Consider the following 24,729-nt stretch of genomic DNA (forward strand, 5'->3'; position numbering starts at 1 on the left):
GATGAAAAGCCTGAGAGAAATAAAGGAAGAGAGAAAAGTCCGAGCCGGGACAGGGAGCAGCTCACCTTCCCAGGGCCCAGGCAGCACTTAATCACCAAATTAAAAAAAACCCAAACACCTTTTTTCCCCCCTTCTCCATGCTCTGGGAGATAGGAAAAGCAGCACGTCCCTTTTCCAGGGTGGGGGAGAAAGTTGCTCCAAGCCAAAGCATCCCTTCGCCCCTCCCGAACTCTACGGGATTAAAAAAAAAATAAATAATAACATGCAAAAATCAATACTTTGCCAAAGTAGCAGAGGAGCAGAAAGCTGCTCCAAGGCGGGGAAGGAGCACAGAAATATCTGCCCGGCGCGCCAACTTTTGGATTATTTACTGTTTATTCCATATGACAAAATAGAAGTTTCCTCGCCCTTTCGCAGACGAAACGACAGCTCATAAATAGACGGAGGGCATCGGGGCGGGGGGGGGAAATAAAAGAAGTTCCTGCGATGAACTGGGTTTAGACAGAGATGTACAAATTGGGGTTCGCCTTGGCTTTTTTTTGTTTGGTTTTTTTTAATATATATCTTAGCATTTAGCAAATCTACAGTAATGACGCAACAAATAAATACACAATAATATTAAGCCCAGAGGCTATTTCTCCCTCCCCCACCTCCCATGCTGCACTTTCCTGCCCGGAGATTTCGGAGGAGCCGCGCAAACCGCTCCGTGTGTCCCCCCCCCCCCCCCCCCGCCCCAGCCTATTCATTTCTTTTATATGCAAATAATAATAAAATGATGCCACCCGAGCCCCAAGGCAAACACGCAAGCAGACACCAGGGCCCCCGGCTCCTCGCCGGGCTTTCGGAAGGGGATTTTCGGGGGTGCCGAGCCCCAGGGAGGGGCAATATTTTGCTTGCCGCCCGGAGCATCTTCCCGGGCCGCTCCCCGCGCAGCCGGGCCGGCGGCTCCCTGCTCCAGCGGGGCGAGCGGGGAGCGAGGCTGGGAGTCCGCAAACCTTACTGGGGGGGGGAGAGGGGGGGCTTTCCCCCCCTTATTTTCCTTTTTTTTTTTCCTTCTTCGCCAGCTCTTTTTTTCCTTTTTCCTCCGAATGTTGCGATTCTGAGAGCTGGGAGGACACGACCCAGCCACCCTGCGGATTTTTTTTTTGAAGCCTTTTTGGTGTTTTTTTTTCCCCTTGGTAATTTTTCCCCCCAAGAGCGCACAGGTTAGGACACTTAGTAACAACCTAGAGAGCGATACACTAAATTTTTGCATGAAGCTAACAGCGGGGTTGGTTTTTTGGGTTTTTTTTTGTTTTTTTTTTGTTTTTTTTGCATACTAATAAGAGATCTCCTTTGTCTGAGGGATTTGTGAGGGTACGGACCAGAGCCCAGCCAGCAGCTTCCTCCCTCCCCACCCCAAAAATCAAAGTTTCCTCAAGGTAGCTTCCACCCGAAGTGATGGAAAAGGCAAAAAAAACAACCACCAAAAAAAAAGGAAAAAAACAAAAAAAGCCGGGGACCCCCCCATCTCCTGCGATCCCACCTAAAGAGCCTCTTTGCTTTTCAACTTGGAATCTTTCTTCCACTTCATCCTCCGGTTTTGAAACCAGATTTTGATTTGTCTCTCGTTCAGGCAGAGGTTGTTGGCGATCTCAATGCGCCTCCGCCGGGTCAGGTATCTGTTAAAATGAAATTCTTTCTCTAGTTCCAGAGTTTGGTAACGGGTGTAGCTGGTTCGGGAGCGTTTACCATCCGTTTCTGGGGGGAAAAAAAAATATATATAAAAATAAAAATAAAAGGGAAGACACCGCATGAAAAGCCAAAGCAATTCTGGATGGATTTTCAATTTTTGTTTATTCTTCTTTTTTTGTAATGATGAAACCCGGTTACAAATCTAGAATGTACAGAAGTTTGCTGGGGCTGTGGGCACGCAGGGAGTGAAGCAGCCTGAAATCCTTAATTCCCCAACACCTTCAGCCCCCCAGGTCCCCCCCTTCCCTGCCCAAAGCCCAGATCAAACGCATGTAGATGAGCCAGAAGTGAACCTGTTTCCTCTCGGACAATAAGGAAGTGTACAAAGGAGGGGAATCGCTTTTCTCGGGGCTCTGGTCTCTTTTTTTGCCCCCCTTCAGCCCTGGGAAGGCGGAGGGGGAAAATCTCTCCACGCTTTCCCTCCACCTTCGCCGCTGGTGTCGGTTTTTTTGAAAGCTCACCCTCAAAGAACATGTGTATTTCAAGTTATTTTTAACCCCCCCTTCCCAAAAAAATGGAATATTGCCTTTTATACACGTTTTGTTTCTATGATCCAATTATGCTGTCATAAATTTGGGCGTATATAGCCTCTAAGCCTTTTAGTGGACAGTTTTACGAGCAATTGATGCCTTAGTCGTAAAATTTACGACCTCAGGTTTTTTATTATTTGCCCCGTATGGCCTATAAAAACCCAAGGCAAAAATCCTGTGAAACAAAAATCAAGAAGTGAAAGTTTTACCATGGCTCATGTGTAGTTTGGTCATCCAGGGGTAAATTTGTGGAGGTTGTTGCTGCTGCAGTTGTGGTCCTCCTTGTTGTGCTGTTTGCACGGGCTCAGCTTTGATTTCACCCGAGCTCTTAGATCTCTCCTCCAGCGTCGTGTTAGCACTCTTCTGACTGTAAATCCCGGGATTTAGGGATGCTTGATCGTCTCTGGCTAAAGGATGCCCTGAAGAACCCATGACCGTGCAGGAAGGTCGCTCGGGGTTAGCTCGGGGGGCTGCAGACATGTCCAAGCCGCTCAGGGAGGTGGCAGCCCCGGAGGAGGGGAGTGTGATGCTTAGATCCAAGCCACTGTAGCGGTACCTGGGTGACTGAACCTCAGGCACACTTCCATAATTTCCATAACTTTGCATGGCATAGGCAGGAACGGGGGGACTTTGCTTATAGAACGAATTGGCGACGTAAGAACTCATGGCGGAGGAGGGGAGGAAAAAAAGAGAAAATAAAAAAAGGGGGGGGAGAAGAAAATTTGGGGAGGGGGATCTTTTTCCCCTCGTTTTTTCCTCTTTTTTTCTTCTTCCCCCCCTTTTTTTCTTCTTTTTCTCCCCTCTTTTTTCTTCTTCCCCCCTTTTTTCTTCTTCCCCCCTCTTTTTTTCTTCTTTTTTCCCCCTCTTTTTTCTTCTTTTTTTTCCCCCTCTGTTTTTCTTCCTTTTTTTCCTTTTTTTTTTTTTTTTTTTTTTTTTTTGCAACCGCTTTGATTAGGGTGATTTGTGGCCCTTTGAAGTTCAGGGGTGGGGGGGCGCGTTTTGTTCCTCCTAAAGTGCAGAATTTATAGGTGGGGATTCTTCTTTCTTTTTCCCCCTATACGCGCTGCCCAAATATGGGATATTTAAGTGGCGTCACGTGACGGCGCCGGCCACTCATCAATTTGCCTTGATGACCCCGGGGCGGGTTATTGATGGGCGCCCGCGGAAGGCGCCGGGGGTGCGCGGGGGAGCGCGGGCGGAGCGCGGACGGCAGCGGCACCTAGCGCTGCTCCGCGGCAGCGCAACCGCCGCTCCGCGCCCCCCCGCGCACCGCGCCGCCCCCGCGGAGGGAGGGATGGGGAGGATGGGGATGGGGAGGGGGGGGGGGGGGGGAGCAGCGCGCAGGCTGCGCCCGAGCTCCGCGATTTTCAAAATGCTTTTTCTTTCCTTTCTCCTCTTGCGCGCCTTGTTGCGTGCTTTATTTCTTCCGTGCCAAAATCGCAGTTGCGCGGGTAGAGGGAAAAAAGCCCTGGTTGCTTGGTTGGTTGGGTTTTTTCTCTCTTTTCGGTGGGTGCAACCAGGAGGGGAAGCTCGCAGCAGCGCGTTACCTCCGCATCACTTTTAATTTCTTTTTTCTTTTTTTTTTTTTTTTTAATTTTTTTTGTTTTTAATTGCACGAAGGTTTTGCCGGGTAGGTGGAAGGAAGAACATTTCCCCGCGTTGCTTTCCCGGCTTTTGGGGAGCGGCGGCGGCCGGGGAAGCTCCCGAGCGTTCTGCAGGGGCTGCTCCTCGCATATAAGCTCCTCCAATGCGCCAAAGTTTACATTCCTGTTACCTTCCCCCCCACACACACACCCCCCCTTTGGCAATTTATTGCTGGCAGAAGCCTGGATCTTCCTTGTCTGCTGGAGAAACCAGCCCCTCTCTTCAAAGGGCACGGCGAAGGGGAAATAAATACCTTCCAATCTGAATTTGCAGCCCTCCCTTCTGGCGCGGAGCGGGGGCGGGGGGCAGCGCGGGGCCCCCCCGGGCGCTGCGGGCTCTGCCTCGCAGACCTGAGCGCGGCTCCTCGCTGCTCCTTCGCCATTCAGCAGCCAGAGAAAGCCCTGAATGCGCTGGGGGTTAGGCATCGCCTGCCTTCCCTCCACGGGCGCTGAATTATAGATGTGTGGTTGTGGATATAGGTTTGGGGTTTTTTTTTTTATCCTTTTTATTTTGGGGGGGGGGATTCAGACCGGTTTCCACCCAGGGAGCCTCCTGCTCCCCGGCCAGGTCGTTACCCTCTTGCAAAACGCTCTTGGCTCCTGGTTGTTGGTGCTGTTTGCTTGTTTTCTTTCGTTTTAAGAGCGATTTTTATTTTTTTTTTTTTTTTTTGGTCGTCTTTCCTGCGCCTTGTAAAAATCGCCTGCACATTCCAGGCTGGAGACGAGCAAAGGATGGGCTGAGAAAACCTCCCCAGGCTGCCGCTTTTTTTTTTTTTCCCCCTTTTTTTCTTTTTTTTTTCCTCCTGGTTGTGGTCATTTAACATCAAATCCTGGTTGTTTCATAAAAAAAACCAAACCAACAACTTGAAGGGGACTAAGCTGCTGCCAGGGAAATATCATCCCTGGCTAAGTGCTACCTACTGAACAGCCCAGCAAATATCAGAGCAGTGACAAAGAGGCGAGAAAAAAGCAGGTTTTTTATCCAGCCTTCGCAAGGGGTTATCCGAGCCTGCGATCCACAGCAGCAGGGTTTCTTTCCCAGCGTTATATCCACAATTTCCGTCCTCCTAAGGATGAGTTGCTGGATAAAAGTGGCTCCCCCCCTCCCTGGAAAGGTTTATTGGGTCGAAATAAGTCGGGGGGGGGGGGGGGGAGTGGGTCCTTCCGCCGAGCTGGGGGATTCTCAGCTGTGCAGAGCTCAAATTAAATCAAAATAATAATAAAAAGAAGCAGAACCTTTGACCTGGTGTTTGACTGAGGAGGGTGCAATAAGAAATATATACTGTTTTGAACTTTGGAAATCCATTTTTAATCATGAAGCGAGAGGTATGGCATAGATTCCTGATGCCACCGAACAATACAGTAACAAGACTAATTCAAGGAGACAAAGCAAAATGTAATTTCCCCCCCCCCTTTTTTTTTTTTTTTTTTTTGGAATACTCTTGAACGAGAGAGGTACGAAGGAGGGAGAAAAAGGAGAGAGGGAGCTGATTTTCAGGAACAACACACAGAAGATAAGTGAACTTTCTAACAGGCTGTTATCAACACGAAAGGTTTCAACTGACGCTCAGAGGCCATTCTATAAACTTTAAAAATAATATTCAGTTTTTATTAAATACTCAACATAGTCCTCTGGACATGACCTTTATACATGAGAGGGTGTAACACAAGGCTTTTTTTTTTTTTTTCCTTTTTTTTTCCTTTTCTACTGCTATAGAACTCCATTCACTTTATACTGTGGAACATTACAGTGCTAAACATAAATATAAATACAGGTACCACAAACACAGTTAAAAATATTCACACAGAAACTGTCACAGTTTGTAGTATGCAGTGATGAGCCCAGGTATCTGCTTAAATACGAGGAGGATGCTCTTGGAAAGGCTACATTTAGGTGGAAGGAGCTTTCTCAGGGAAATCGGATTTTGCAGCGGGGAGGACGAGCTGCTGTGGCGGGGGGCAGCGGCCGGGCAGAGCCGGCCCGGCTCAGCGGAGGGGGTGCCCAGTTTGGGGGGGGGGAAATGGGAGAAGGGGGGTGGGGAGGAGTGTGCGGCTTGAAAGAGTCTCATCCCGAGTCAGATAAATAGGCGATGGGGGGGGGGGGGGGCACTGGGGAGAGCGGGGGGGCTGTGTAGCGCTGGGGAGGGGGCGTCCACATTTCCACATTAGACCTTTTTTTTTTTTTTTGCAATTCCCCCCCCCGATTTTTTTTTTTTTTTTAACGTAGCCAAACATTGTGCCAGTGATAAATAGGGGGTGGGGGGGGGGGCCGGGGGGGGTCCTGCCGCCGAGCTGTCACTTTTTCACTCCTTCTGCTTCTCCTCCTCTGTCTCTTCTCGCTTCTCCTCCTTGGCCAAGCTGTCGGCGGCGGCGGCGGCCCCCCCCCCCGCTCCGGAGAGGGTCGAACTCAAATTACTTTCTTTTTTCCATTTCATCCTTCGGTTTTGGAACCAGATTTTAATCTGTCGTTCCGTCAGGCAAAGAGCGTTGGCGATCTCGATCCGCCTCCGCCGGGTCAGGTACCGGTTGAAGTGAAATTCCTTTTCCAGCTCCAGGGTTTGATAACGGGAATAAATCTGGCGGCCCCGCCGGCGGTCGGCCCCGTAGCCCACTCCTAGGGATGCCGAGACAAAACAGACTAAAAATCGTCAGCCCGGCAGAACGCGGAAGGGGGGGGACCCGACATCCGCACCCGCGCAACCCCTCCGCCCCCGCGCAACCCCGCGCCCGCCCCGCTCCTCCTCCCCCCCCCCCCCCCGCCTGCCCCCTCCCCAGCACCCCCCTCCCCGGGAAAAAAAAAATCAAATATCTCTAATTTTTTTTTGGGGGGGGCTTAAATTAACCCTGTGCGCGCAGCGTTTTCTCCCGGGTCATTTTCTCCCGGGCTGCTGCTCCCGCCCCCCCGCCCCCCCACTTCTCTTTCCCACATTATTTCTGCCAATTGGAGGATTTGGGGGAGCCGGGAAAGGGGGGGGGGGGGAAGTGGGAGCTTCCCCCGGCCCCTCTTCGTGCGGGGAAGCCGCCACCGCCGCACTTCCCGCACCCGTCATTAAAACTTATTTTTACCCCGGTAATATTTTGTGCTTAACTCCCGAGCAGAGCTCGCTGCACTTTATTATAGATATTTTACACTCTCGAAGTCTTTTAATTAGAAAGAGCATAACAAGCCATATTTGCTTGCAACAACTTAACAAATAAAAGGCCTGTAGCTGCAACTGTGAAGGAGCTATATTATTGTTTTTATGGGGCCATAAAAAGTCGCTCAGCCTGTTCTGCTAGGGAGAAGGTCGTAAAGATGGTTCAGTTTATTTAATTTATATCTCCGAGCTGTAAAACTTACCACTGTGGGAGTTCATACGCTGCATCCATGGGTATATTTGAATGCTAGTTTTTTGTTCTTGCGAAGTGTTCCTGTTTTGGTCACTGGTAAAATCCTGTGCGATTGATGTCTGTGTATTATGTCCCATAGAATTTTGCCTGCAGCTAGAAAGCATGTCTTTTTCTTGGTAAAAAGCATTAGATCCATAGTCATAAGGTCCTCGGCTGGAGCTAAACACAACATTATCTTGCGGTGAATAAAAAGGAGAAGAATAAATCCGGTTTTGAGCAACGGCTGCTCCATAAGTAGAAAAATGCCTGACAGGGTCATAGGCAGTTGAATTGAGGGCTACGTTGGGAAGCACCTCTTGGCCACTGGTTAGATGGCAGGATAAAGATGGGTTTGTAAAATAGGAATTCATATCGTCCTCTATACCTGGCTGTGTGATTTCTTTAATATTTATTTCTGTCTCCAGTTTGTAGTCTGAACTAGATTGTTATAGGGAAGGCTCTGCTCCAGGACAGACAAAATGACAAAGTCAGCTGACCCGGGGGGAGCCAATGGGGAGGCGGGTGTCAAAAAGGGAAAAAATTGCTTTTGCTTCTGTTGATTCCCTAGTTGAAACTAAGTGGGCATGGAAAGTAAGTCCTGCACCCCCAAAACCCCCCCCCGGCACCCCCGGGCTGCCGGGGGCTGGGGAGGCTGCGGTGGGGAGGGGAGCGCTGCCGGAGCCGGGGCTGGGGGTCCTGCGGGGGGGCGGGGGGGGGGCTGGGCCGGACCGGTGGGGGGGGGGGCCCAAATTTCTTAAGCCAGGCTTAACTTTTCCTTTCCCCCCCTCGCCCCCCTCACCCCCCTTTTCTGCTAATGGGCGCTGAGGTTTGGAAGCACCGTCCGTGTGTCTGTGCATTATGTTGCTCGTGTTTTGGTTTGTTTGGGTTTTGGTTTTTTTTTTTTAAAGAAATGTTTGCTTAATATCTTGTAATAAAATAGCTCAGAATTCACAGTAATAAATCTCAGATGTCCACAGAATATTAAGCCATAAATTACCCTCCTTTTTTTTTTTTTTTTTCCCCTTCTTCTTGTTCTCCTGTAGCATTGGTCAATATTATGGAATCAAATGGTTGCGTTCCTGATGAGAAAATATTACATAAAGAGAGGGGGGAAAACATGGCGACTTCTGAATTGATAACGTGGTTCAGAGCCTTCCCAAAGTATGTCTTGGGGAGGGGAGGAAAAAAAAAAAAGACATCCCAAAAAGCAAGACCCAACCTTGCGAACTCACGTTAGCCTGGAAGTTAGATTTCTCCTCCACTTTGACATTTCTCCCCTCCAACGTTTCCCTGCTCATTTTCCAGGCTGGAGGATATTTACATTTGCAACAACAACTACACCAACAGCAAAAAAAAAAAAAAAAAAAAGGAAGGAAGAAAGAAAGAAAGAGGATTTCTGTGTGGAAGGGAGAGCAATGGGGAGCCTGGGCTGGGGACGCAACCTCGTGTTTGTGTTTGCAGCAATTTATAGTTGCAGATATTTGCAAGTGATTGGGAAACTTCTATTGCAAATATTTAGTTAGATGAAAGGGGGGATTATATTCTATCTTCTCTGGGTAGATTGCACCTAGAACTAATTGAAATGAAGACAGCTAATCTAATTTTAATTTCAATCTAGAGCCATAAATTGCCCCTTAAATGTAAAACATACCTGCTGATCTGTAAATATTGCGAGGTATCTTTATCATTCTGGTGGCTTGCTATTTAAAAATTCAATTATGGCAGGGAAACCCTGGCCTCCTCTGGGTTGTGTTGGTTTTTTTTTTTAAACCTCCATCGTGTCCACGTTTTTATTTTAAACGTGAGGGTGCGGGGGGCTGGGGAGAGGAAGGTTTGTGGGTGCACGCCCAAATTCAAAACTGAGAGTATTTGTTTGTCTTGCCCTCAACCAAGGGGCTCCAGTGCTTTTTTAGCGATGTATCCCTAAAAGATTTTAGCTGACAAAGAAGGGCTGGGGGGGGGGGGTATATTTTTTCCCCAGCTATAACAGGAACCCGGATGCCAACGGATTTTATGCTCTTTTTCCTCTGTGTAACAAAGCAAAGTAATCAATGGTAGCAATAAAACCATAAACGAGACTACAACTGAAAAAAAAAAGCTCGTGTATTCATCTTCTATAACGTTAAGGCTTCCCCTGAGTGTCACTAGGGGAAAAAATAAAGTTTCTAACCAAAAAGGAGATGGCTGGAAGTGTGCACCATCTTCTCTAGCAGAGGGACCTGGGTGGGAGCGCAGGCTGGCTCCCACCTAGGGCTGCCCCCCTCGCAGCCGGGCTGGCGCAGGCGGGGACCCCCCTACCTAGGGGAGGTTTGCAGGCGCTTTCCCCCCCAAAAAGCGAACTTCAGTTGCTTTTCGTTTCCCTTTCCTCCCTCTCCCCTTTCCCCAGAGCCTGCCCGGGGATTTCTGGCATCAAAGAAAGAGGCGAAAATACAGAAACTAGGAAAGCAAGGCGATTACTGGGGGTATTAGTATTAATTTATTTTTTTTCCGCCTTCTGCCGAGCTGTTAAAGCCCCAGCCAGAGGCACTCCCAGCTGGGCAGATCTGGAGAGCCAGGGCTGTGTTGCAAATAGGGTTAGCCATGGGCACATCTTCCCTGAACCCCAGTCCTTTCAGGGCAGGGTTACTTTGGAAACCACCACTGACCACGCACGCTGCTTCCAGATATTAAATTGCTGCGAAGGTCCCCCGAATGGACTGGAGGGAGAGATGGATGAACGAGGGCTTTGCAGTTATTGGCGTGTTGTCTTACCTTATGTATTGCTTACAGCCCGCTGTAATTTGGCGAGGAAATTAAAAGTAGCTACAGCTGGATGGGTTGGACCTCTGCTAGGGCAGATTGGCGTGGGGAGCGGCACCTAGGGAAGGGCATTTATACCCACGCCAACCTTGCCAAACTTTGGAGGAGTTTCTGGAAGGGCTCCTTCTGGGCTTTTATTTTTCCTTTGGAATTATTATTTTTATTTTTTTTATCCTTTTTTTGCTTCCCCCCCCCCTTTTTTTTTGTTTTTTGTATAGGTGCTCGGGGGCTGTTGTATCGGAGACCTGTGTGATAACCGTGTGACTAGGAGTCGAGAAAGTTAAGTGTTTTATTACTTCTCTAAACAGAGGGCAAGTCTTAAAAGTCTGGTCGATTTATAGTGAACAGAAACCAGCTGCCGTAAAGAAACTTAAAATAGAATCCTCTCCCCACGTTAAAAATCAGGTTTCTGGGGAGAAAAGGCAGAGAAAGGGGAGGGGGTGAAAAAAAAAATAGAGCACAACCACCCCAAAAGCTGCTGCAAATCCAAATGAGGCATCATTAAAGTGTGTTTTACTCATTGCAATTCCTCAGCCTCACGTTTTGAATGCACTGGATATTTTTTTTTCCCCCCATTGATATTTTCTAGCAGTTTGGGGATTTCTCGAAAGTATTTCATCAAGATATGTCACTACCAAAAAGGTATTTATTTTTTCCCCCATGAAAACATGTAGAGGGAATATGTGGGGCGCTTTCTGGTTAAATTGGTCTGCAAACAATTATGTAAACTCATCAGCAGAAGCAAGAACAGATGTTTTATTAAAAGTGCTACACAGCAGTAGAAATATGTACAAGTCTTCGAGTAGCTCTTTAATAGGAGTTGCTCTTTGTTCCCAGAAAAGAAAAGCGCCCATAGAAATCTGAAATAACATTCACCACTCATAAGCCATATTTTCCCCCCCCCCTTTTTTTTTTCTCTCCCCCCACTGATGCTCACACAGAGAGGGGGGGAAAAATAAAAAAAAAAAATAGAAAGAAAAAAAAAATGTGTCGGGAGATTTCCTCCCCCCTCCCAGCTATAATTAGCGAATTGATGAACTGATTTAGGGCGAAAAAAAAGGCTTACAAAAAAAAAAAAATGCAATCCCAACACATGTGTTTTCTATCCCTCAGTAATTACTGGAAGGAAACCAATCCAAGTCGGGGTGTCCCCCCCGCGCCCCCTCCCTGGGCCGCCTGCAGCCCCCGCTCCTGGCAGGGAGCTGCTGCCCGGCCCCGCGGCTTTTTTCCTTTGGGGGGGGGGGGTGTTGCTCTTTTTTTCCCAGCCACGGTGCCCACTGGGGGCTAATCCCGGCGTGGGGTAAGAGATGGGGTCCCCCCCCGCCTGGCGTGGTCGGGAGGTGCCCGCCCGCTCGGGGCACGGAGCCACCATGTGCCCCCCCCCCCCTTAAAAATTAAAATTCTTCAAGCAAGGTGAGGGTGGGTTTCTATACACTGCTGGGAAAACGGCTCTTTTGGGCTGCACTAAGGGGGGGGCACCCTGAATCCCCCCCCGCCCCCAAATGCCCGCACCTACGCGTGTGCAAGGCAGGCGCACACCCGCGCACACCCACGGCTTCTGCCCGTGAGCCTGCGCGCTCCCGGCTGCTTCAGCCCTCCAAGCTCTTGGAGGTAAATACAAGTGATGCCATTAAAAGCCTTTTTATTTAAACTGATTTCACCTTGTATCGGGGATCTCTGCCTCCCCCCCTCCCCTTCGCCTTTTTTTTTTTTTTTTTTTTTTTTAACTTGACATTTATGGCACACGTGAGTCCTAATTATTTATTTGGGTCTTTCGCTGGGAATTTATTCCTGCTCTTTACAACAGGGTTTTCCTAGTCAAATATTGCTTTTGCTGTAAATAACGCTTAAAAAAAAAAAAAAAAAAGAAGAAAATAAATAAAAGAGGGATAACAGCACCCCCCCCCCCCAAAAAAAAAGGGGCAAGAGGATAACAGCAACAAACTGGTGGAGGTTTCTGGGGAGGTTTATTTACCTCTCCCCCCGCCTGAAATGGCTCGCATTGTTTTGGAGCCGTCTCTATTCTCTGTAATTACAACCTCGGAGTCAGAGTCTGGGCAGCTCTTAATTAAAAAAAAAAAAAAAAAAAAAAAAAAAGGAGATGAACTCTCTCCTTCCCCTCACTACTTCTCTGCGGAGCTTCCTAGGCTATTTAAAGTTTTTATTCCGGCGCTGCAGACACCGCGTTTGGGAGAGGGTGGCCTATTCGGGAGCTTTCTTGGCTAATTCAAAGGCATTTTCTGCACCAAGATGCACAAAGCCAGCATTAGCGAAAACACCCGTTTCCCCCCCCCCCATACCTCCCCAAGAAGAAGGGCTGGAAAAAAAAATACAACCAGCACCGTTTCTGCTATTTTTTTTTTTAAAAACGCAAACCTCCGCAAGCCCCTTTTCTTTCGCCCTAGGTGGATAAAGAGGAGCATTCACCACCCCGCGCCTCGCCCGCAGAGTTGCCCAGACGAGTCATTTCTGTGCTTTTTCCCGTTGATTTTTTCTTTTTTTTCCTTCTTCCCCCCCCGCCCCCCCCCCCGTGGTAAAGGGAAATGGCCTTAAACGTGTTCTTGTTGCCTTTATTTTCGTCTCAGAGCTGCTTTAGGAAAGTGCACCAAAAGTTCAGGGCGACTCCCTTCAAGTTGCAACGCTCAGCGCGAAAAAAAATATATATAATAATAATAATAATAATGGGGGGGAAAAGGGGGTTTTCTCGCTTGCAAAACCTCTCAGGCGCCGCAGACATTTCCAGGGGTTGGAAGGTAAAAAAAAAAAAAGGGGGGGGGGGAGAAAAAAAAAAAAAAAAAGGCGAATTCTGGCAATTGTCAAAACACATGTCTGCTAACCAGGAAAGAGGGAGGTGTGTGGGGAAGAGAAATTAATCTGTTCCTACTTCTGAAGTGTATCCCTCTTCCCTGCCGAGGCTGGAAAGCGCTTCCTGGCCCTTCCAGGCGTTTATTTAGATTTTTCCCCGCGTTGGTATCGCGACGGGAGGAGGTTTTTAATTCTCAAATATTCTTTTTAAGGGGTGGTGGTGGTGGTGGGGGGGGTGATTTATTTCATTATTTTTCTCCTTCCCAGATTTATTGGCGAATCTCAGCCCAACAAAAGAAGGCAGCACCGAAATCTCCCCGCGGAAACGGGACTTCGCTGGGTCTTAAATTACCAAGTAACCACGTTGCAAAAAAGTTAAGAGCAGCGAAAAACGCAGGGGGAGAACCCCCCTCCCCGCCACACCGCCTCAATTTAATTTAATTTGCCGCTCAAAGGCGCTTCTGAATAAATCCGGTCGGCGCTAGGAAGGGGAACTCCCCAAAAAAGCGAGAAAAAGAAAATAATCCTTAATATTTTAGGGGCTGTGCGATCGCGGAGCGGTGCTTTGTTTGTGGGGAGGTGTCTGCGGCTGCCGAGAGGTTCCCGGTGGCTCCCGGGCCGCAAGTGGGGGGCAAACGGGGGGGTTAACGCCATCGGATCCGGGAAAAGACCTTTTTTTGCCCCAAAACCGGGGTCAAACCTGCTCAGGTAGCAGGTAGCAACTTTCCCGGGGGGGGGGAAAGAAGGAATGTGCCTTCTAGCTCTTAATATATATATATATATTTTTAATTCGGGTCTCTTTTCATGATGGAGTGGAAATGTTCCCTCAAATCCCTAAAATTAAAAGAGGCGAAAAAAAGCCAGTGGCGCTCATGACGTCACACCCGCCACGGACGAGGCTTCGTGGCGTAACACTCTCAAAGGCGACATTTCGCGGCACACGCGCGTGTACCTATAGGCACATCTATACGTGCAGATATGCAGAGGTGCAATTACTTCTGCTGGGTGTCGAGATTAAAAATAAAAAGGAGTGGGATGTTATTACGTTCTGCAAGGATAACTCAGGAGTGAAAAATTGTTGTCATTAACTATAGGCGGTTTTATCCTTTATTCTTTGCAGATCTGAAGGCAGAAATTTAATCATAGGTGGCTCGGAAAAAAAAAATAATTCAGGAAACAATAATAGTTGCCTTAATGATGTTTTTTTTAGAGGCGATCACTTAGGCAGAATTAAACTATATATTTGGAGACAACCTCTTGAGCACTTTGTTGAATTTATACATTTACATCGTCTTTAATCGAGCAACAATTTAATATTTCAGGATTTGCTTAAATACACTCATATTTTCAGGGGGAAAATACCGTTCCCGAGTTGACATGCCTTATCTATTTTTATGAGTTCACGTACATCGGGATGATTGAAACCCCGGTAACACGGAACGAAAGGAATTTTAAAAAAAAGCAGCCCCCAAACCGCCCGGAATGGGCAGAAAACGGCGGCGCGGAGCCCCGGGGGCTGGGGGCACCTGGGGACGTTTGCGGCCGGGGGGGGCCGGGGCCGCGCCGCAGTCGCCACGGTGCCGAAACTTCGTCGCCAAGTGCCGTTTGCCCGGGCAGGGGAAGGGGTTTGCGGGGCTTTGCCCCCTCTCCCAGCCCAGGAGGGGGTGGGGGGGGGGGTTCCCTCCTCACCCCCTGTCTCCCACCCCACCCTTTAACCGCCCCCCCCCGCAATTACACACACAAACGGGGGGGGGGGAAAGGCACCAAATTGCAAAAAATTGCAAGTTTCTGTCACTTGGTGGCAGTATACAAAACAAGTAAACAAAAACGGGCAGAAATTTAAACACTCCAAGGTGGGGGGGGGGGGGGGCGAAGGGGACGGGGGGGCCCCACCTGTGGGACAAACCCCCGGCCCCCCGCACCCCTCGGATCCCGTCTGCCGGCTGGTTTTAGGGGGGAGGGTTCTTTTTTCAGTTGGTTTTTAGTGGTTTTTTCCTTTTTTTCCGCCTTGCTCCCGGTCTCTCTCTCTGCCCCCCCCTTTTATTTCCCCCCCTCTCCGCCCCCCATTGAAACGCGGGGTCTTTAGTCTGGGGACAAAGGCTTTTACAGCAAGGTGTGTCCCCATGCGACAAAGGCGACCCGAGCAGCCTGTCCCCTGCAGACTGCGTCCAGACACCCGCAATTTCGGGGATTTCGGCCTTTTATTGTGTTTGTGTCTGGGAATGAAGCGGGGGGGGGGGGGAGACGGGGCCGCTTTTCGCCTTCCTCCTCCCCAGCATCTTCCTCCCCCTCCCAGGCTGGAGGTCACGCCGCTCCCCCCCCCCCCGCCCCCCCAAAAAATCGCCCTCTTCAAATTTTGGGGTGCTTCTGCCCCGGTTTCCTCGCTTTTCCTCCCAAATCCCGAGCCCACACTTCAGCTCCCCGCTGCCGCCCCAAATCCGATGGGGAAAGGCCTTATTTTTTTAATTTTAATTTTTTTTATAGCCCTGACCTCAAACATCTGAAAATCCCTTTTTTTTTTTTTCTCTCCCCTTTTTCTCCTTTTTTTTTTTTTCCGGAGAGGGCGAGCTGCAGGGATTAAATCCCCGCCAACAACAGTAATAAGATCTCCAGCTATCTCCTCCAAAAATAAAATCCTTGATCCCCCAATGTTACGCATCATCTCTTCCCAAAGTGTATTTCCCCCTCTATGACTAATTTTTTTATCTTCCCTCGCCTTTTCTTCCCTTCCACATGCCGAGCTCCGCAAATTTCTCTCTCGGAAAAAAAAAAAAACCCAAAACAAACCACCAACCCACCAACCCCAAACCAAACCCCTTTGCTGCACCAGGCTCCGGGTAGAAATACAGCCCCCCAAAAATCGCATTTATTGGGGAAAGAACCACAAAGATACGGACCCCGATCGCAACCCGATCTGAGCATCACCACGTTCACCGCTCGCACCTAACGCCGGTGGCGGTTTCCTATACATATATTTGTGTATATATATCTCTCTCATATATTATTTCTGGTGGGTTTGGTTAATTCGTTCCCCAAACCGAAATTCCTTCACATAACAAGTTGGGAAATCGCTTCTTTCTAATCATTTCTTTGTAGTTACAGGTTTTTCCAGGCTCTTACGCCACGGCGGATTTGGCATCACAAACCACCCACACGGTCGTGCCCTTATTTACAGATATTTGCCCCTAAGAGGCTTTCGGAGGAGCCGAGCTGAGCGCGGGGCCGGGGGGGGGATGGGGGGGCCGGGGGGGGGGATGCGGTGACCGGGGGGGGGGATGCGGGGGCCGGGGCTGCGTGTGCGAAACCTCCACGTTTTCCAGTCCAACTTAAATTCCCCTCGTTGCACAGATCGTATTTACGTCCTCCAGCCGCGAATAGGCTCGTACTCAACACCTCGGAATAAAGCGCCCCTATAAATAAATTAGGAACCATTTGGGACAGCGGAATTCCCATTTAAAAAATATCCGTAGCATCCTGGTTTAATTTTTTTTTTTCCTCTCCACCGACTACATCTGTCGAAGAAAATCTATTATTTCCTGAAAGTCCATGTCAATAACACGTGGCAATTTTCCTATAATCCCTGATGTTACTGAAACAAGCAGCGATTTATTTCCTCTGGTTTAGACCGGGATTAAAAAAAAAAAAAAAAACAAAACCAACCAAAACAACCACCACACAACCATCTCGGAGAGTGTAAATCATCCCGTTATTCCAGCTCTACATCCTAAAAATGTTTCTCAGCATTGCGAGCGTCTGAAGGATGAGACTACGTCAAGGGAAAGGAGAAAATCCATGTGTTGGGGAGCGGTTTCGGGGGGCTGCAGGCCCGGCGGCGGGGGGAGCACCCCGCGCCGATGGGAGCGGGGCCGGGGAGGGGGAGCAGACGGATTTCAGTCTGAAAACAATAAAAGATCCCATTTCTGTAATCATGTGGTTCCAATAAACACTCATTGTTTGCTCATAAAATGTCTTTACGACTAGCCGCGGTACAGGCAGAGCCTCCACACAACGGGATTTTCCCAGCGAACAAAACGAACGCAAACCCCTCTTTCCCTCTTCCCCCCCGCCCCCGCATCCCATCCCCGACCCCTCTATTTATTTCGTGCTCGAAAAATAAAAATAAAGGGGGGAACGGGGTGTTGCCTCAAAGGCAAGGCGCTGCAAAGCCGGGATAAAAATTCCCCCTTGGCAGGGGAAGGGGAACGGCAGCGCTGGGTTTTGTTCAGCCGATAATTCCCAGCCCCAAAGGCAGGCGCAAGGATTTACCAGATTTCTCAAAAGAAAAGGGAAGCCAACTTTGGAAACTTGGCTTTTTTTTTTTTTTGTTCCCTTCCCCCACCTTTCCCCCCCCCCAAATTTAATTTAACACTCCAGAGCCCCCCAAACTTCACCCACCGCTGTCGCCAACGAACCCCCGCCAGCGCAGGCTGGAAATTAGAAGCGAGGAGGCCATGTTTATTTAAAAACCACCAGAAAACAACAACAACAACAACAACAACAGCAGCAAAGCAGAAAGTGAGGACACCCCCCCCCCCCGCCTCCAGCTCCCCCCAATCCCCCCTCCCGCACCCGGCCCCACACTGGGGCACCCCCAAAATCGCTTATAATAAGCCAGAAAATTGCCTCCGCCACCCCTCCCCCACAGGGTTTATTTAATGTCCGCCCCTATATATGTATACATCCAGCTCGATACGTGCACAGGCTGGCACCGGCAGCAAACCCCTGCTCGCACACCCGCTCCTTATCATCATCATTATTATTTTTACCATCTTATTTTTTGAAAACAGAGGGTTTCTCAAGAAAGGAAAAAAAAAAAATACAACCTCGAGAGGAAATGAAGTGACTACATTATATATATCTCTCTCTCTCTCTTTAGGCGGCAGCGGTATATCCAGGGAGATAGATAAGATTGGATGATGGATGGGAAGGTGGGGAGGTAGGTGGATGGATAGGTAGATGGGGAGGTTAGCGGGGGAAGGGTCACGCTTTAAATCTCACCCGTTAAACCTGAATTAAAGTTGCTGGAGGAAAGAAAGAAAGGGGAGGGGGGGGGGAAATAATAATAAAAAGAAGGGAAAGGGGAGGGACTCGCATGCAAATAAAATAGAAAAGCCAACGCCGCGTTAACCACTTCGCAGGAAAACCCGGGCGCTCCTGAAAGTTATCACTGTTGTTATTTTTTACGACACGGAGCTCGCTTCGACCGCTCCTTTCCCAGGGGGGAAAATCCCATCCCATTCGATAAAATCCCATGAAATGCAACAGAATTCAATAAAATTCCATAAAACTCAAGGAAAACCCCTTTTCCGGACAACTTTACACCCGCCCGGCTGCAAAAAAGCGAAGAAACGGAGGAGCCCGCGGGATGCAAAGAGTGGATTGTTAATCAGCTCGCGCTTAATATTAATTCCTGCCCCGCGCGCGGAGCGCGCAGCCCCGCGGAAGAGGCGCAGGCCGCGGCGGGGGGCGGGGGGGGGGAATGGGCGTGCAAGGCCGGGCCTTGCGCGCACAATTAAGAGCGCAGCTCATTAAATATGGCACTCCCGGCAGCCTTGGCCGCCCCACCCGGGCTGCGCCGGGCCGGCCCCTCCGCGCATGCGCTCCCCCCCCTTTCTTTTTTTTTTTTTTTTTTTAAGGAAAAGTTAGGATTAATTTTTCCATCTCTACGCATTTTTTTTTTTTCCTTCCTCCCCTCTCCCTCCAACGCGCCCCCACCCCCCTCCCCATCCCCCGGCGCCCCCCGACCTGCCTCCCCGCACCCCGAATATGACATCAGCACCAGCAAAGCCCTTTTTTTTTTTTTTTTTTTTTTCCCTTTCCCCCGAATTAACTGCATTTCTGCCGCCCCGTAGCTGCTTTCCCTCATATCCAAGCTACACCCCTCGCTCGCACAACGATGCATCATTATCCTTAACACCCGGGCTATGGATCATTAGTTACACATTTTAACCAATAAGGGAACACTTACCAGAGGCTCCTGTCTCCCCCTCTCCCTCTCTCTCACTCTCTCTCTCTTTTTTCTCTGTCTCTCCCTCTTTCTGATCCACTGACGCTGCAGCTCAGCTCCAGAGAAACATTAAAAAAAAAAAAAAAAAAAGGGAAAAAAAAAAAAACGGGGGGGAAAAAAAAAAAGATGGAAACAAAAGCAAAACAGTTCTTCTCTGGTTGGGCAAGGGATGGGGGAAGCTGAAGGAGGAATCTGTCTCTCTCTGGGGTTGGTGGGGTTTTTTTTGGGGGCTTAAAAAAAAAAAAAGGAAAAAAAAAGGTATTTACAACTGCTTGTGCCCCCTCATCATCGCATCCTGCAAAGGAAATGCATTGCGTTTTGCCCCTAGGGGTGGGGAATAGGAGGCGGCAACCAGACGCAGCAGTAAACTCATTAATGCCAAAATGCCCAAAGCAACCAAGAATTCCAACCCCAAGGAGACGAGGGAGGGGGGGGTAAAAAAAAAAAAAAAATCTAGATTTTTTTTTTTTTAAAGCCAAAAAAAAAAAAAATCCTCATCATCACGCTAATAATTAAGGGGGGGAAAAATACCATCCTACCCCTGGCACTGCTTGGACTGTTAAAGGAAAGACTACTGCGAAAGAGTCATAAGAGAAACCACAATAAAAAGTTCACGTTCATGGATGGAGTCCACATGACTTCCTGTGGCCAATCCAACTTGTGATTCAGTCGTAAACTTTTATTGCTCAGCTGTAAATTTTCTGCAAACAACCAGGAATGCGTTGCATTTTTTTGTGACGAGTGCAAATGCTCTCGTCTGTCGCCATGTTTATACAATTCTGCTCTAATATTCGGATTTTTTCCCCCCCTCTCCGCCCCCCCCCCCTTCACTGTTCCCCCTTTTTTATCTTTTAAGCGACTGCGTTAATATAAAGGAGGGTGGATTTTCAATTTTTTTTTTTTCTTTTAAGGGTAGATTCGGTTTAATTTGATGATTATTGGCTGCTCGGGTTAATTCTCAGCATTTTTTTTTTTAACCAAGGCGATTTGGCCTTTAGCGCGGGGCGTTATTAATCTCCGTGTCGGTAATTAATTGGGGGGGGGGATAGGAAAACATCGAGGGGCAGTGGGGTAAAATGGAGCACGCCGGGTTTGAAAAGGGAAGCCTTTAAATGGCGAGGGCACGTTAATTTTTAAAGCGTTTAATTCATAATCAAGGACAATATGCTCGAGGAAAAAATAGGGAAAATGCCCATTTCTGCCCTCCCCGGGCTCCCCCGCTGCCCAGGGTGCGTCCGCTGCAAAGGAAACCTTCCCGGGGCAAAAAGGGGGTGTCCCCCCCCCAAACCTCCCCCAAAACCTCCCCCTCCCCCCCTGCGCCCCCCCCCCGCCCCCCCAGCCCCGGGGGCACCTGGACCTGCCCCAATCACCCCCAACTTCACCCAACGGCGCGGTAGTGACCCCGAAACTCTCGCGTCCCCTTGACTGAATTCCCTACACCCACCCAGCCCCACGGTTTGCGGGTGGGACACCCACATCCATGGTTTTAAAGCACTTACATCTTTTTTTTCCTACGCTCTTTTTCCTCCAGCAAGCCCCCCAGCCTTTTGTTTTACCACGCCACGGTGTCGGGGATGCGATCCTTGATAAAAGGCGCAATTATTATTATATTTTTTTTTGTAGCCCTTTGATATTTTTTTTTTTATTATTTTTTTTCCCCCCAAGCCAGGGGGGTCCGTGTAGACGGCTGGGAAATATTGATTTGGAAGGGGAGCGACATTTTTCTGCCGTGTAGAGGCCTGCTTCGGAGGCACCGCGCGAACCACAACTGGTGTAAATAGACAACCGCAAAGCCCAGCCTGCTCAGATGGGCTCCTCCACATGAAACCCTGCGAGGAGCCGCCTTTCTGCTCCTCTCCTCCTTATGGAAAGAGCTATATGGATACACAGAATTTGTTTTGCCACCCCCCGACCCCAAACTGCGGCTCCCAAGGCCCCGCACGCACCGCGCTCCCGCAGCCAGAAAAATGAGGAAGATACAATATTTTGCCGCAATTTTTCCTACCCGTTGCCCTCTGCACCCGCACATTTCCAGGGACAGCACCACCAGGCTTTTTTTTTTTTTTTTTTCCAGGTATCCCCGCGCCTTAATTTAATTTTAATTGAGGAAAATAAAAAAGAAAAGGGGGGGTGGAGGGGAGGGGGGGGTCTCACTCCCTGCCACTTGAATTTATTTATTTTTTCTCCCCCTGGCTGGATGCGTGTCTGTCTGCCCAAACAACACAAAGGTTGTAATACAACCGGATGGAAGGGAAATTACTTTATTCACTTTACAAACCACCAATAAATTTTATAACAGGTAGTTAAAAGTTACGAGGGGGGAAACTACGACCACAACAGCTTCCCGAGCACAATGGAGATCCCATTTTCCAGAGAGCAGACAAGATAATAAATTCCATAATGTGAAGGGGAAATTTTGATCCCGGCAGGCAGAAAGTAACCTGGGCGCGCATTGCTGCGGAGGATTTCGGGCGATCGTGTCGCTCCTGCCATCACCCCCCCCCCTAAACCCACCCCCTCTCCCAGTATCAGCGAGGGTATTTTCGGGAGGGGAAGGATGGGAATTTGAGGGGGGGTAAGGCTGGGAGGCAAAAATAGGGTGAGTTAAAAAAAAAGAATAAAGAAATGGGGCAGAATTGCCCCTTTTTTTTTTTTGTACAAATCTAGCTCACAAAGTTTCCCCCACCTCCGCCCCCGCGCATCTTCCTCCCCCCCCTCCTTCCTCGCCTCCATCCGCGCAAAAAAAAAATTTAATGCCCGAGAAATTCGTTGTCTCTCAAATATAATCCGTGCCCATTTCGGAGTATAAAATCTAAACGAATTTTTTCGCCTAATGGCTGCATTATGGCACGGCGGCGGCTGTGATTAGAATAATAAATTAAGGGAAAATAAGCAATATGCTCAAACTCAGCTTTTCGAGGAATTATATTTTTCACAAATCACAAATGGAGATCCGAAGGAAATTTGATTGGCTAATAAAAAGCCTGGAATAGGACGATATTTCTTACTTCAGGCGGGTAGATGAGTCTAATTTCAGTAATACCGAAGCTATGATCATTTCTGAATAAGCCACTTTGTGGAGAGCGAATCTTCTTTCAAATTACTTTCCCCCATAAAATGGTCTCTTCTCTTTTTCTCTTGAAATGATGGAGTGATTACAGAAATAACTGGATGTCATCTGAAGATGCGACTCTCTTGTGTTGACTACAGAACATAAACATTTACCCCAAAACTAACTGCTGCGGCTGTAGTTTCAATAATTTAACTCCAGACCCTTTTGATAGATAAATGTCATTCTGGAGTATTCGTTCGGGTAAAACTACTTAGATTTGTGGATTTAAATATGATGGATAGAGTGCGGATGCAGCTCCTTTTTTTTTTTAGTATTATTATTTTTAAACACTTTGGTAAGTTCTCCCTCTCCTTCCCCCCGCGTTGGGAGGATATTTTCTATGCAAAGCCTTTATCGCGATTTTTTTTTTTTTTTTGAAGGAACATAACAGAAAATATTTCCTTTGCACTGATTTCTGCGGATTTTTTCATCGCTGGAGTGAATGAGCAGCCAGCCATCCTCTGATAGCAAACGGGGGGGGGGGGGAAATCCCTTTTAGACGCGGGATAAATATCCCCCAAGAAAAAAGCTCGGCTGGAATAAGCCACTCGCTTTTATGACTAATAAAGCCGCTTACCTTCCGCGCCTGCCTCGGCATGGAAAGCTCTAGAATGAACCTTACCGGGGTGGTGTAGGTGTTTCGGGGGGATTGGCGGCGGGTAACGAGGGCGTTGCGGGCGCTGCGGCCGGGGGAAGCCGCCCGCACCGGTGCTTGCTGCAGTGCGGGAGTGGGCACCCACGGGAGCCGCGCACCCGCGTTGCACAGGCAGAGGCTCAGCCCCAGCCCCCGGGCAGGATCCGACCCCCGCTGATGCCATTTGCGGGGCTTTTCTCCCCCCTCCCCAGCCCCTTTTCGCCCTGGCATCGCAAATATGGGGGAAAAAGGGGCCAAGAAGTGGGTGCGGGTGCACCCACCCGAGTCCCCTTTTCCTGCGCGCCGCACAACTTCGGTATTTCTCCTTTTTTTTTTTTTTTTTTTTTTTTTTTCCCCCAGCCCTCCTGGGCAGAGTGCAGCAATTTCAAGCCCTGAGGCATTTAAATCCTTTAAGCTCGGTGGGTTTGGGGTGAAGAATGTCTGAAGCCCACAGAGGAGCCTCCAGACACAGCTCAGCGCATCAGGCTGCGGGCGAGGAGCCGTGTGCCTCCTTATCTGCAATAGCTGGGTAAACATCCCGTCCACTTCTGCATCCCTGGGCTCTAGATGATGTACTCCATTTATCAGCAGGGGGAGGGAAAGAAAAAAAACAAAAAAAAAAAGGAGATAAACCCGGTTTTACAGATCAATAGACTTCGTTCAACGAAACGAGGCTGGTGGTTAGAGAAAGAATTCTAAAGTTCAGCCCCTATCCGAGAAGCAGAAGAGAGACCTGAAGGCATCACCGCCAGGTTTTGCTCTAAATAAAATAGTATAAAATAAAATAGAACCACAATAGTAATAATAGTAATGATAGTAATGATATAGTAATAATAGTAATAATAGTAATAATAGCAATAATAGTAATAATAGCAATAGTAGTAGTAGCAGCACCAATAATAGTAGTAGTAGTAGTAGTAGTAGTAGTAGTAGTAGTAGTAGTAGTAATAATAATAATAATAATAATAATAATAATAATAATAATAACAACAACAACAATAATAGCGAAATAAAAGGATGTGTTACGTTAGGGATGGTGTCCATGGGGAAGAAGGTATGAATCTGGGGGGAGAGAAGAAGGGACTTTGCGCCTGGAGGGGGGAAAAAATATAAGTAAATAAAGTGCTTTCTCGCCACCTTCATTTTTGGGGGCGGCTTTGGCGCTGTTTGCCTATGGGAAAGGCGTTGCCACGGCGCCCCGAGCTCCGCCGCGGGGTCCGGGCAGGTTCCGTGCCCACCTAACGCCCTCCGGCCCCCGGGCACGATCGCACCCAGGACCGGGGAGAACGCGGCGGCTCCTGCCCGGTTGCCAGCCCAGCCCCGGCAAGGAGAGGGTTTTTCCGGACCTCAGCACCAGGGCTTCCCATTTTCCAGATCTTCCCAATGGCACTTCCCAGCTGGGAGAAGCCAAAATCCAACCGCCCAGCCTTTCTGCACTTCATTCCCCCCTTCCCACCCCACCAAGAAGCCTTTCCCATAGCAAAGAAAGACTTAACAGTGCTGGAGTCGTTGCAATATTTTATTTTATTCTCATTTTTCTGGCGGACCTACAGCTTCGGGCAGACAATTAGCAGCAGCCTTGGCATTTTTAATAAGCGTTTGCCACGGCGGCGGTGCGATGCCCCGCTCGGGCTCTGGCCAGGGAGGGGGAACCCCCCCTGCCACCCCCGCAGCCGGTGCCTGAGCCAAAATCTTCCCATTTCCTCCCGAAGAAAGATGAGGCTTGGCTTTTGAAGGCTGCCAAAGACGATTTGAAGGATGAGATCTTAGCCAGAGTCCACTCGGCGTGATGTGTACGTGTGGGTGCTTTTAAACAGAGACGTAGCACTGTAGGCAACGCAGTCCTTTTAAAATCTTTTATTATTATTATCATTATTATTATAATTATTATTATTATTTACGTAATGTCTCACGTATACAATACAAATCCACGGTGTCCAGAAATGTGTTTTTTTTTTTTTTTTCTTTTTCTTTTTCTTTTTCTGGCGGTAATTGCTACATTCAGAGTTTGAACACGCAGAACTATGCTTTTACATAAAACAAATGACGATTTTTTTTTTTTTTTGTTTCGAGCATGTTGCATTAACAGATAAGTC

At 48.6% G+C, this 24,729-nt stretch overlaps 2 protein-coding genes across 4 annotated transcripts; both read right to left on the reverse strand.

The window, feature by feature from the left end:
- Positions 1-1,520: 1,520 nt before the first annotated feature.
- HOXC5 (homeobox C5) lies at positions 1,521-19,298 on the reverse strand. Of its 2 annotated transcripts, none has more exons than XM_009476793.2 (2): positions 2,474-2,930; positions 1,521-1,740 (listed from the first exon to the last, which is right to left on the reverse strand). In XM_009476793.2, exons 1-2 carry the CDS (start codon positions 2,928-2,930, stop codon positions 1,526-1,528), a joined length of 672 nt encoding a protein of 223 aa, XP_009475068.2. In that variant the 3' UTR covers positions 1,521-1,525. The 2 variants fall into 2 exon arrangements, 1 of the variants encoding a protein (XP_009475068.2); XR_015707761.1 differs by lacking the exon at positions 2,474-2,930 and adding an exon at positions 18,849-19,298 and having other exon boundaries at positions 1,605-1,740.
- Positions 6,182-7,855, reverse strand: HOXC6 (homeobox C6). Of its 2 annotated transcripts, none has more exons than XM_087771440.1 (2): positions 7,248-7,855; positions 6,182-6,521 (listed from the first exon to the last, which is right to left on the reverse strand). In XM_087771440.1, exons 1-2 carry the CDS (start codon positions 7,645-7,647, stop codon positions 6,211-6,213), a joined length of 711 nt encoding a protein of 236 aa, XP_087627566.1. In that variant the 5' UTR covers positions 7,648-7,855; the 3' UTR covers positions 6,182-6,210. The 2 variants fall into 2 exon arrangements, with proteins under 2 accessions (XP_087627566.1, XP_087627565.1); XM_087771439.1 differs by having other exon boundaries at positions 6,182-6,545.
- Positions 19,299-24,729: the final 5,431 nt, after the last annotated feature.

The sequence above is a fragment of the Nipponia nippon genome, unplaced genomic scaffold (genome assembly GCF_047370975.1).
Source record: "Nipponia nippon isolate SJK-2023a ecotype South Korea unplaced genomic scaffold, ASM4737097v1 scaffold_35, whole genome shotgun sequence".
NCBI classification, from domain to species: Eukaryota; Metazoa; Chordata; class Aves; order Pelecaniformes; family Threskiornithidae; genus Nipponia; species Nipponia nippon.

Bases quoted from the DNA above. Each gene is read 5' to 3' on its own strand.
- HOXC5 (XM_009476793.2), bottom strand. From the start codon at position 2,930: ATGAGTTCTTACGTCGCCAATTCGTTCTATAAGCAAAGTCCCCCCGTT. The intron at 1,741-2,473 runs GTAAAACTTTCA...TTTTCCCCCCAG, and splicing joins CAAACTACACATGAGCCATG to AAACGGATGGTAAACGCTCC.
- HOXC6 (XM_087771439.1), bottom strand. From the start codon at position 7,647: ATGAATTCCTATTTTACAAACCCATCTTTATCCTGCCATCTAACCAGT. The intron at 6,546-7,247 runs GTAAGTTTTACA...GACGATTTTTAG, and splicing joins GCGTATGAACTCCCACAGTG to TCTGTTTTGTCTCGGCATCC.